The 11,805-nt window shown below is 51.0% G+C and overlaps 1 protein-coding gene across 3 annotated transcripts; it reads right to left on the bottom strand.

The window, feature by feature from the left end:
* Positions 1–2,277: 2,277 nt before the first annotated feature.
* Positions 2,278–11,463, bottom strand: TMEM222 (transmembrane protein 222). Of its 3 annotated transcripts, XM_090268881.1 has the most exons (8): positions 11,220–11,459; positions 7,649–7,733; positions 6,385–6,416; positions 4,614–4,710; positions 4,398–4,528; positions 4,095–4,100; positions 3,398–3,499; positions 2,278–3,284 (listed from the first exon to the last, which is right to left on the bottom strand). In XM_090268881.1, the coding sequence occupies exons 1-8, from the start codon at positions 11,411–11,413 to the stop codon at positions 3,197–3,199; spliced, it is 735 nt and encodes a 244-aa protein (XP_090125007.1). In that variant the 5' UTR covers positions 11,414–11,459; the 3' UTR covers positions 2,278–3,196. The 3 variants fall into 3 exon arrangements, with proteins under 3 accessions (XP_090125007.1, XP_090125005.1, XP_090125006.1); XM_090268880.1 differs by lacking the exons at positions 2,278–3,284; positions 3,398–3,499; positions 4,095–4,100 and adding exons at positions 4,802–4,886; positions 6,195–6,273 and having other exon boundaries at positions 4,406–4,528; positions 11,220–11,463; XM_090268879.1 differs by lacking the exons at positions 2,278–3,284; positions 3,398–3,499; positions 4,095–4,100 and adding an exon at positions 6,195–6,273 and having other exon boundaries at positions 4,377–4,528; positions 4,614–4,886; positions 11,220–11,462.
* Between the last annotated feature and the right edge of the window lie 342 nt (positions 11,464–11,805).

Below are 11,805 nucleotides of genomic sequence, written 5' to 3'. Positions count from 1 at the left end.
GAGCATCTTTATCACTAGTGTTTTGAACCCTGTGTCTGTTAGGTTGGCTATCTCCTCATTGCTTAGTTCTCCCACTGGAACCTTAATCCATTCCCTTTTTTGAGCCATACTTCTCTGTCTCCTCAACTTGACAGGCTCGTGTGTTTGCCTCTGTATCCTAGGGAGAGCTATCACATCTGTTATGTTGTAAGGGGCAGAGCCTTGGGTATTTGTATGGGATGACTCATTTCACCACACTGTGGTGCTGTATGTGGGGGAGGAGTCTGAGAGGAAACAATGCCACTTGCTCAGCACTCGCCCCTTTTCCAGGCACTTCTCCCACTTCCCATATGGTGCCTTATGAGTTGTTGCCCTGGCCATGGTTCCCAGAGTGGGTGGCTCTGCAGACATTCTAGGACCATGGGGACCACTAAACAATAAGATTCTGTTGAGAGACTAGCAGTTTCTTCTTCTGACCCAACCCCCACTGTTTTTCACAGTCAGAAGCAATGAGGCTTGATTTTCCCTGGCGCTGGAACTGTGGTCTGGTCTGGTGCTGGGAACCCTCCCCAGATGTCCCTCCCAATTTTTAAAAATGTGTGACAGAGCTTCCTGCTGGCCAGCCACAGACGCTGTCTCTGCCACTGCTGCCACCACACTGCGTCCTCTCCGCCCCTCCTACCTGTCTGGATGAGTATTTCTTCTTTATATCTTTGTTTGCTGGACTTCCATGCAGCTCAGTTTTCTGGAACTTCTGGTTGTCTCCAGTTTTGAGGTAGCTGTATTCTTTCTTAGTTGTGGAGAGAGACACAGCATGTCTACCTATGCCTCCATCTTGGCTGGAAGTATTCGGTGATTTTCATGGTACTTGTTTATGTCCTATCTCTGCAAGGCTTACTGAAAATCCTGCTAGGTAGAAGCAGGCCTTAAAACTTTTTTCAGCCTTGGCTGGTGTGGCTCAGTGGATTGGGTGCTGGCCTGGGAACCAAAGGGTCATGAGTTCAATTTCCAGTCAGGGCACATGCCTGGGTTGTGGGCCAGGTCCCTAGTTGGGGGCGTGCGAGAGGCAACCTCACATTGATGTTTCTTTCTCTCCCTCCCTTCCTCTCTTTCTAAAAATAGATAAATAAAATCTTTAAAAAAGTAAACTTTTTTCAGTGTGGCTTGGTTGGTTGGAATGTCATCCCATGCACTGAAAGGTCACAGGATCGATTCCTGGTCAGGGCATATACCTTGGTTGTGTGTTCGGTCCCCAGTTGGGGCATGTACAAGAGGCAACTGATTGATGTTTCTCTCTCTAAAATCAATAAATGTATCCTCGGGCAAGGATTAAAAAGTATATGTATTTTTAAAAAGCCCAAACAAAAAAGCCCCATTTTAAAAAATATTGCTGTGGTTGTCCTTTGTACTGTAACCCATGCCTGCCTCCCACCAACCAACTCTCAGATGGATCCCAATATGCAAAAAAGATTTTTGAAAAATTAGTTTTTATGAAGCAAGGAGGAGAAACTTGCCCTGGAGAAACTTTAGGCTTGGTAACCACAGCACTACAGGATCTGGGACGAGTGGATCCAGGCCCCAGAGGGCCGGCAACTAGCGATGTCTTCAGGTCCAGCCTCAGGATGAACACAAGGGGCCCTCAAGATTCAGAGACCAAATCCTTTGCTAGTCTAAGTGGCACATGGCACAGGGCAAGAATAAGAAAGACTCCACCAAGGAAGTGCCTTTTAATCTGGGCTTTCGGAAGAAAGGCCATGATTTTAAGAGGTGGAAAGCACCGGCCCAGAAGTGGGACGTGCTGCAGAGCAGAGTGTGTGGAGAGTGGAGAAAGCGGGGCCCTGAAGGCACAGAGAAGTGGGCGCATGGTGGAGCAGGACAGTGACGGGATCACTGGGGGTCCGTATAAAGAACTTGGCAGTGTAATAGATAAACATGGCAGGAGCCAGGGGCTAGGGCTCTCCTGGCCATCCCAAACTGTAGACCCTTGGGCTATGGTTTGCTCAGCCCCAACTCCTAATACTCCTGCCAAGTTCTTCCCAACAAGGAGCATGGGAGGGATTTCAATATTCATGTGCCTTGAAGAGAAAGCTTTGGTGGGTGAGTAACGGCGGCCACTTCCAGAGCCTGGGCCTAGGTCAGGATATACCTGAGGGATGCTACCTCCCTGTAAGCCAGGCACTGGATGAGGACTCAACCAGACCCCTTTCCAGGGGCAGAGGTACCCAAGGACACCAAGGAAATAAGACTTGAAGAGATGAAAGGACCACTGAAGAGAGAAAACAAGGACAAGGCCCTGTCTGGAGTTAAAACTCTTTATTGTCCCGTGAGGGGGCAGCACAGGCCATCCCACAACATGAAGAGAAGGGGGAGCCGTGGCAGGTGGGAGGGACAGCTCCCCTTCAGCTCCTTGAATGGCACTGGCTGTTCTAATGGCCCCCACATCTTGGACCCAAAAGGTGCCATCATCAGTGTGAGGCCCATACCTAGGGCTGGGGCCAGGTTTGTTTCTACTACTCTCCGATTTATGGGATGTCACTCTGGACACTGTCACTCATCTCTCCAGCCTGGCTGGGGGAGCCCAGGCCCCAAATGGCACAGGGAGAGGGTCCAAGTACTCAAATGCCCTGGAGAGAGGGAAGAGGGGGCTGCCTGGTCTGGAGGACCCCAGGGGATGGGGCACAAACTATCCCTAGTGCAGCTTCTGGCAAAGGGGGCCCATCCAGCCCGACTGGACAATTCTAGAGGCCAGCCATGAGGGCCCCAGGGCAGCTTAGCTATGGAGACTTCCGAGTGTACCCCACCCATGCCAGGACCGTAGCCCTGACAGGAGGACAGGCTCCAAATACAGTTCTAGCCCATCTGTTGGGTTCAAATGTCCTCCCCTTCCCCACCAGGCACTGAGTGGAGGCAGAGGGAGCCCAGCAGGCAGTGCAGGAGCAGCTCTACAGAGGGAGGCGAAGGCCTTTCCAACAAAGAAGGCCCTCAAGCACGGGGGTCACAAGCCCGGGAAGGAGGGGACAGGGAACTTCCGAGTGACTGGTGAGACACAACATGCAAAGACATCCCCCCACCCCCTGCTCCTCCTCAGCCCTATTCCATCCTACCAAGCCCAGACTCCTGGGTCACAACTGGCAGCAGGCCCATCCCTGCCTTTTGGGGTGAGGAGAAAGAATCAGGAACCAAAAGGAATGGCGGGTCCAGGGCCATGAGGCAGCCATCACCGCAGGTTAAAGACCAGGCTGGTGGTTAAGATGACGCCCAGCAGGAGGACGAAGGGCAGCCAGGTCTTCACGAAGGCCCCGACGCTGACAGAGAGGAGAGAGGAGCATGGGTGAGAAGGGCCTGGTGAGTGCATCCAAAGCCAGAAGGGGTTGCTGCCCCCGAGGAAGCTCCTGGAACCACACTCTCACCCCCTAACTTGGTAAACCAAGGGGCTGGGCTGGGCCTGGCACCCATTATGGAGGACTGCCAAACATGGTCCTGGGCAGGAGCCAGTCCAGGCTTGGTGGAGATGCGACACCTCTCTGGGTAGGTTACAGATGCGCCCACCTTCTCTAGGCCTCATTGGCTCCATCCACAATCACCCAGTCTCTGGGGAGAGGTCTCAGGAACTCATCTGGGCATGGAGGCCAGGAGCACCGTCTGCCCACAGCCCTCGTAATGGGGCCCCACGAGAGGGAGGAGTCAGCAAGTTAGCATGGTGTTGCGGCTGGGCTCAGGGTGCAGCGCCAGCTCTGCCTCAGTTACAGTCTTCTCAGGGGACCTCGAAAAGCCTTTGACCATAAAAAGACCCCTGAGAGTCTCCTTCACAGAAGCTCTTTATGATGAGGACAGCTAGAGGAAAGCCTGGAGAGGTGGCCCGGCTGCCCGGGTGCATGCTGGCTCCCAAGTGGGCGGGTCACCCAACCTCTCCAAGCTGCCTTTATCTGTGAATTGGGACTAATGACTGATCCCACAGGTCATGAGGTCATGGCTTCCAGGGTCCTCCTGGCCCACCACTGGGACCTATCTGCCCAGCACCCTGCCTCAGATGGTGGGTGCTGGGAAGGGACCCTGTGGGACAGTCATCCACTCTCCTGTGGGGGTCTGTCTACCTGTTCACTTGACCTAAGCACAGGGCTCTGTGCACTAAAGCCTCCCCAAGGAGCCAGATCATTATCCCTGTTTTACCAAGAACAGTTGCAGCTGAGAGGCTAAGGCAGTCACCTAAGATCTCACAGTGAGCAAGTGACAGAGCTAGACCTGGGACCAGGTGAAGCTGAACTTCAGCACAGCCACCTCCCTTTCCACCAAAAATTCAGCTAGTTGTTCTAGAACCTTCACAGCTCCAACCAGCATCTGCTTTGTCCCTGTTGGCTGAAGGATTCCAGAAATGGCCCTGCTGGGGTCCTGGGGAGGGCGGCGGGGGTGCAGCTCACCTGACATACTTCCCATAGAGCAGGCAGAAGAAGCAGAGGGTCACCATGTTCCAGTTGGTGCTGTTATTGTAGCGCATCAGGTTCAGGGCCAAGGCCACGTGTGAGTGGCAGTTGTCACAGCAGAGGTTGTGCTGGAGATGCAGGAAGGATGGTGGCAGGCCGGGCTGTGGGGGAACCTCCCACCCTGGTTCCCGTGCTCAGGAGCGGCTCACCTACCATGCGGTGTTTGTACTCCTCAGAGGCGTCATGCACAGCTGTGTCCCATGCATTGGGCCCGCTAGCGTATACCCGAGCAGGGTCCAACTTCCAGTACCTGAGGGGAGAGGGGGGTTCTGGGCACCAGCTCAGCTCCACCAATGTTCCCCGATGCCCGCTCTGTGCAGGGCCCTGAGCTGGTTGCTGACACTGCAGGGGTGAGCCAGGTCCAGGAAAGGAAACGCCATGTCCAGGTCCATGTAACAGTGTGAGACGCCTGGTGCCATGTGGATCCTGGGGAGGACATGAACTAACTCAGTTGAGGGTGTGAGAAGCTTTCTGGGGTGACACAGAGTCCAGTTTGAAGCAAGAAGGGGAGCCAGGCAAAGAACAGGGAATGCGCACTCTAGGCAGAGCGAACAGTCTGAACAGAAGAGGAGGCACAAAACTGCAGTGTGTACCAGAAATCGAGGGTGGAACAAGGTGATGGGATGCCAGAAGGTAAGGCTGGAGATACAGGTGGAGCCATGTTGTAGGGGCCCTGAATGTCAACCTGAGGAGGTTATCCATCAAAAACCATTCTCCTGTGTCTCCCCACATGGGATCCTAGGGGGAGTGGGAGAGTAGCTGGTGAAGCTAAGGCTCATAAATGTCAAGCTGGATGAGACCTCAAAGGGAGTGCTTGGTATAGGAGCCCAAAGAATTTGATTTTTAATTGATGTCCTGCCACAGGCACACCAGCCGCAAGAATTTTCTATTTTTATCTTCACCGGAGGACACTTTTCTCATTGCTTTTAGAGAAAGGAGGGGAGAGACAGAAACATCGATCGGCTGCCTCCTGTATGCACCTGGACCAGGGATTGCACTCTCCAGGACCAGCGATTGAATCCACAGCCTAGGTATGTGCCTTGACCAGGAATTGAACCTGCAACCTTTTGGTTGTGAGACAACACTCCAACCAACTCAGCCACACCGGCCAGGGCCAGCTGCGAGAATTTTTAAAACATGGAACACTTGACTACTTAGTCAGGGGTACTGACCTTTTTCCCCTTAGAATGTCAAATAAAAAAATGACAGCAGCCAACACAACAGCCGTCCAGTGTGGGTGAATAAAAAATATATCTATTTTTTTATTAGATTGGTAAAAAATATATTTTTTGGCGTGCCGTAGAATTTCAGTTTATGTGTGCCATGAGATGAAAATGGCTGGCCTAGAGTCAGGAGACTAATGAGAAATCAACACGGCCTGGGTAGGGACTGCCCTCAAACCGAGAAAGCCAGAGGCTGCCTCCGCTGGGCGGGACACCAGCTCCTCCTGAAGGCGGCCTCTGCAACCAAGCACCTGATGCTGTTCCAAGCTTACGGATGATGGAGGCATTGTGTTCAGAGCCCCATTTGAGGTGGGCCCTCTAAGAGAGAAAAAAAATAAGTAAAAAAACCCCAAGCAAACTGGCAATAGCTCCTGTAAGGCTTGAACTGCTTTTATTCTCTCCATCCTCAACTTTCCAGAGGAGTTTCAAACAATGCCCCTCTAACACCTTAAATGGTGTGTTTGCTCCCTGAGGGGAGGAGAAAGAGTCCAGGTTTTGGAATGAGACAGACCTGGATGTGAGTCCCAGCTCTGCCACTTCCTGTGGGATCTTGACCAAATCTCTTCCCTTTCCTCACCCTTTCAATGGAGCTGAAAACGCGACCTTGCTGAGTTGAGGCAAGGCCTCGCTGTCTGTGGATAAAGGACCCCGCCAGGAGGAACCTGGCCCGAGGGCCAGTCACATGGGCATTCATCACTTACTTGGCAGGCTTCCCAAAGGCCATGTTGTCTTCCTGTTGAGGGACAAGAGGAGAGGTCAGTGAGGAACCCGCATGCAGCCCAGAAGACAGACCTGGCTGTGGTGGGAGCGCAGTGACTTGGGAGGTGGCATGGCGGCAGGCAGAAGTGGCGCCCGGACTGTGCTCTGGGGCCGGCCTGGTATAAGAAATGCCAGCAGCTGGCCTACGGGAAGAAGGCAGCATGGCCGGAGTGCGCTGCATGCCCCCGCCAAAGACTTAGGGTGCCAGAGATGACTGCCCCTTGGTGTGGCGCCCAGTTAATTCGCTCACCCTCTCTGGGCCTCATTTTCTCTGTGTTCTCTGGTCAATCCCCCATCTTTGATCACAGGGAGGCAGTTTCCCCTGTGGCATGATGGAGGACACACTCTGACCTCTCGACCCGACAGCGGTGTCCGCAGAGAGAGAGCCCTTCTCTGCATGTGCCAGTCTGACTACATCAGAGCAGGACAATGAAGGGGGCTGAGGCTTGAGAGGCCTTCCACGAGGGAGGCATTTCAGCCAAGTCCTGGACCTGCCACACAAGATGTGTGGAGTTATGCAGGGACAGATTCTGGGTTCACGATCTGCTGAGAGCCGGTTAAAGATGAATGATCATAAAGTATATGACAGTGAAAACAATGGATATGAAGATGATCACGACAACTATCAATATAAACAGGTTGGTGCCACCACACCCTTTTATTTTGGCTTCTGATGAAACTGCAACCTCAAAATAGGCAGGATGCTGCCTGCACATCTGGAACAAGCCCACTGCACCCATCTTGGGCACAGCTCCCCAAAAGAGACCTGAGAACACAGCTGATTCATTGTAGAAGGCCCACCCCCTCTTCTCCATGGCCACCCCCAGGGAACCATGTCAGCCTCCCCTGTGCCCCCACCTTGTGACTCCCACCTTCTGAAGGTCCGGAGATGTGGTTCCTGATGGTCTGACTCTCCACTCTTGCCTCTAACCCCTACCCATGTCTTGGTACCCAAGGGGTGGGCAAAGGGCTGGGTCAGTTACTTAAGAAACCTTCTGGCCACACTGCCCTCCTGGCCTGTCCTGGAGGCAAGAGAAGGGGTAAAGGGGTCAAACACTGGTGAGGAGCAGAGGGCCAGGGCCAGGGCTGTGTGCTATCTGCATTCTTTTGGGTCTTGGGGAGACAGAAGGCTGCCTGCAGGCAAGACAGGCCAACCCTCCACTTAAGCCTTGGAACTCTCCAGAGAAGGGAGGAAAGGGGACTCACCGAGACAAAGTAGGGGCCAGCAAAGTCCCGAATGACTCCTGTCGATGTGCAGATGCCCATGTGGCCAATGATCGGGAAAAACCACCTGCGAGAAAAAGACAAGGAAGGAGCTGAGACTAGGGACCCTCCATCCAGTGTGAGAGCATGTGACTAACATTGTGTGATGAGTGCTAACAGGGTGGCTACAGGGACTGGAGAGGCCAAGAAGAGGGGCAACCACCCACCCACACAGAATGGCTATAACTAAAAGGACAATAACATCAAGTGGGTGAGGCCCTGGTTGCTGTGGCTCAGTGGGTTGAGCACTGGCCTTCGATGGAAAGATCACAGGTTCGATTTCCAGTCAGGGCACATGCCTGGACTGATGGCCAGGTCCCCAATGTGGGATGCATGAGATCAATGCTTCTCTCCCCATCTCCCTCCCTTCCCTTCTCTCTAAAAAATAAATAAAATCGGGTGGGGGAGAGGTAAAAAAAGGAAAAATAAATAAATAAAATCTTAAAACAAAAACAAAACTGTAACTCTCAATCACTGATAGAGTATTAGCTGTTTCTATTACTTTTGAAAACTGGCAAGTACACTGCTGTATGTCTCAGCAATTCCACTTCTGAGTCTACACCCAACAGAAACAAATGCTTGTGTCCACCAAAAGCCTGTACAAGAATGTTCACAGTGCCCCGGCTGATGTGGCTCAGTGGATTGAGCACCAGCCTGTGAACAAGGGGGTCGCTGGTTCGTTTCCTAGTTAGGGCACATGCCTGGGTTGCAGGCCAGGTCCCCAGTTGGAGGCACACGAGAGGCAACCACACATTGATATTTTTCTCCCCCTCTTTCTCCCTCCCTTCCCCTCTCTCTAAAAATAAATAAAATCTTTAAAAAAAAAAGGTTCATAGCACCATTATGTAAAATAGCAGAAACATCATTTGTCAAAAACTCCTTGAACTTTACACTTAAAAAAAAAAATGCACTTTATTATTTGTCAATTATAGCTCAATCAAGTTAATTTAAAAAATAATGAAATAATCCAAATGTCTAACAATAGTAAAATGAGTAAGTAAATTGGGTTACAGCCATGTAATGAAATAATAGGTAACAATGAAGAACAAACTTCTGCTACACACAACACAGTCTCACAGATGTTAGGCAGAGTGAAAGAAACCTGACACAAAGGTATATTAGATTGGCCAAAAAGCTCGCTTTTTTATTTCCATAAGATGGCTCCAGTAGCATTTAGTTGTCTTTAACTTCATTCAAAACAATTTTGTTAAATTGTATCGTGATAGCTGTCATATCAGCATGTATTAAGAAAATATGCAACATTGCTTAGCACACTTCCTTGCACTTGCTCAATGCTGTGATCATGACATGTTCAATAAATACATGCTATCTGATTGGCTGGACTGGCATAGAGTAAGTTGCTTAAGACCAATAGTGGCCACAGGATGGACATTCAGAATTATGGGAAAGTATTAATAGTTCCTCTGGTTTCTCAGGCTCTAACCTCAGGACCCTTCCTGACCCTCAATTCCTTTCATCTAGTTGGAGAAAAGATCTGGGACCAGTATTCCACATACTACAGCTGTGTGGGCATCTAGTGATGGAAATTAAAGAGTAAAGGCTGGAGCCCTGGCTCCTGTGGCTCAGTGGATTGAGCGCTGGCCTGTGAACTGAAAGGTCATTGGTTCGATTCCCAGTCAGGGCACATGCCTGGGTTGTGACCGGGTCCCCAGTTAGGGGTGTGCGAGAGGCAACACATCTATGTTTTCTCTCCCTTTCTTTTTTCCTCTCCCTCTCTCTAAAAATAAATAAATAAAATCTTTAAAAAATAAAAAAAGAGTAAAGCCTGGAAACAACAGCAAACCCCTGTGCACAGGGAAGCCCCAAAGAACAAACTCTCAAAGTATTTGTCAGTCTGGAAGCTTCATGAAGGCAAGCTCCACAGCTGCTTTCTACAGAGACCTAGTACATATAGGTCCTCAATAACTACACTGAATGAATGTGTTACTAACCCTGGAGCTTCTATCTGGGAAGGCAGAATATTTCAGTGGAAAAAGCTGGCTACTAAGCCTTTATTTCCTCATCTATAAATTGGGGGTGATAATATCTATTTTCATTAAGTGGATGTAAGGACTGAATGAGATAGTGAATATAAAATGTTTGGCCCAGAACAGAGTAAGTATCCAATGTTAGCTGTTTTTATTTTTATTTTAAAAATTTACTTACTTATTTATTTATTGAGAGGGGAACGTAGGGAAAAAAAGGGAGAAAAACATCAATGTGTGGTTGCCTCTCATGTGCCCCCAAGTGGAGACCTGGCCCACAATCCAGGCATGTGCCCTGACTGGAAAGCAAACTAGCGACCCTTTGGTTCGCAGGCTGGCACTCAATCCACTGATCCACACCTGCCAGTGCCAATGTTAGCTGTTTTAATTAGTAATAGCTATTACCTGGCTGTTCATGCAGTATTATCAACATCTCTGAGGGGGTGGACAGATCTTTAGATTCAGCTTCCTCTTCTCCAATCCCCCATCCTAAGACAGATGACAGTTCCTGGTGCCACATCTATTCCTAGTTCTGTGCTCTAGGTCAGCAACCATCACAGTGTGCGAGGATGATAGTTCACCCATCCTTCTCTCCCCCTACTGCTGGAGGGTGAGTCTTTTTATGGACACATAAGCCCTTTGAGGGGTCTTGGTCTTATGAACACTGCACACAGATCTAAATAGAAATGGGGTGTGAACTGTTTCTGGCCCAGACGATTGTCGATTACGATGCCTCCACCTCATGTTGCTACTAGCTCTCTAAATAGCAGAGGACTCCACAAATGCGTTTTGTGAACAGAGGAAAACCAAAGAGATCTTAGGATACAAGGCAGGTTTTAGCAAGAACAATATATTCCCTGACTATCCTTCCCAGTTATTCATTCTTCCATTAACATTTTATTTTCTTCATAGCACTAATCACTATCAGAAGTTCTCTTTATTAGTTTGTTTACTATCTCCTCTACCATGATTTAAACTCTATGACAGCAAGAACCATATCTGCTTTATTCACCACTATATATTCTTATCACCTAGAACTATTCTAGGCACATAGGGGTGTGTACTCTCCAGTCTCATTTGTAAGACAACGGGTTGGACTCCCAGATCTCTGGGAACCCTAACAATGTTAACATCCCAGGAACCCGTATGTACCTAAGCACGCTCTTCCAGACCCAGCAGGATATACCTTGCGTATAGGAAGTGATCAGCAAGTATTTGCTCAATAAATGAAAAAAACAAAACAAAAACAGTGAATGAAGATGTCTTCTCAGACCGTGTTAGGGGCCCCTCTTCTGTACGTGCTTCCCACCCACAGACCCTTTCCCGCCGGTCTACAACCATCTCCCTGACTTGACAGGTGCAATGAGGGCGGGGAGCATGTCCCACCGTCAGCAGAAACCGGCATTGCGCGGGGCAAGACCTGCGAGCCGAACCTGCATCGGGGGCCGGGGGCTGGTCCGGGGGAGCCGGAGGAGGCCGCGCGGGCCCAAGCTCTCCGCGTCCCGGGGCGGATACCAGAGGAAACTCACGTAAGCACAGGGATGGGCGTCCACACCACGCAGTAGGGGAAGCGGCTCCGCTCCACGTCCATGGCGCCGCCGCCAGAGCCGCTAAACTGCTTCTTGTCCGTCTCGGCCGCCGTCGGCGCCTCCACTTCCGCCATTCCGGGCGGGGGCGACAGCGGCGGCAGCAGGAGCGGCGAAATCCCTTCCGCTTCCGCCATGCAGCGCGCGTCCCTCTTCGGCCTTTTCTCCGGCGCCGCTCTTCCCGTGGCGTCACTTCCCGGAGGTGGGGTCCGCCCGGCTTGGCTTTCCTCCCGGGAATTGGAGTCGCGTTCCTCTGGGCCCGGGCTGCCTGCCCCCCTTTCCCCGCCCTCGGCGCCCGCCAGCCCCACGGGCTTGCGGCTGCGGAAGTGGTGCCCTCAGGCAACGCGCAGTCTAGCGCGGAAGACCGACCGGGAACTCGAATTCAGTAAGCTGAGGGCTTGCTCACTAACGCTGTGATACAGTCGCTATTTGCTGAGCACTTCTTAGGTACCAAGCACTTGACAGACATTGTTTTTAATCTCCATAAATTGGTTAGACATGCGAATTTACGTATTTCCCCCAGGTTACA

Source organism: Furipterus horrens, unplaced genomic scaffold (assembly GCF_987537825.1).
Source record: "Furipterus horrens unplaced genomic scaffold, mFurHor1.1.pri manual_scaffold_3, whole genome shotgun sequence".
NCBI classification, from domain to species: domain Eukaryota; kingdom Metazoa; phylum Chordata; class Mammalia; order Chiroptera; family Furipteridae; genus Furipterus; species Furipterus horrens.
This window is presented reverse-complemented; position numbering and strand designations above follow the sequence as displayed.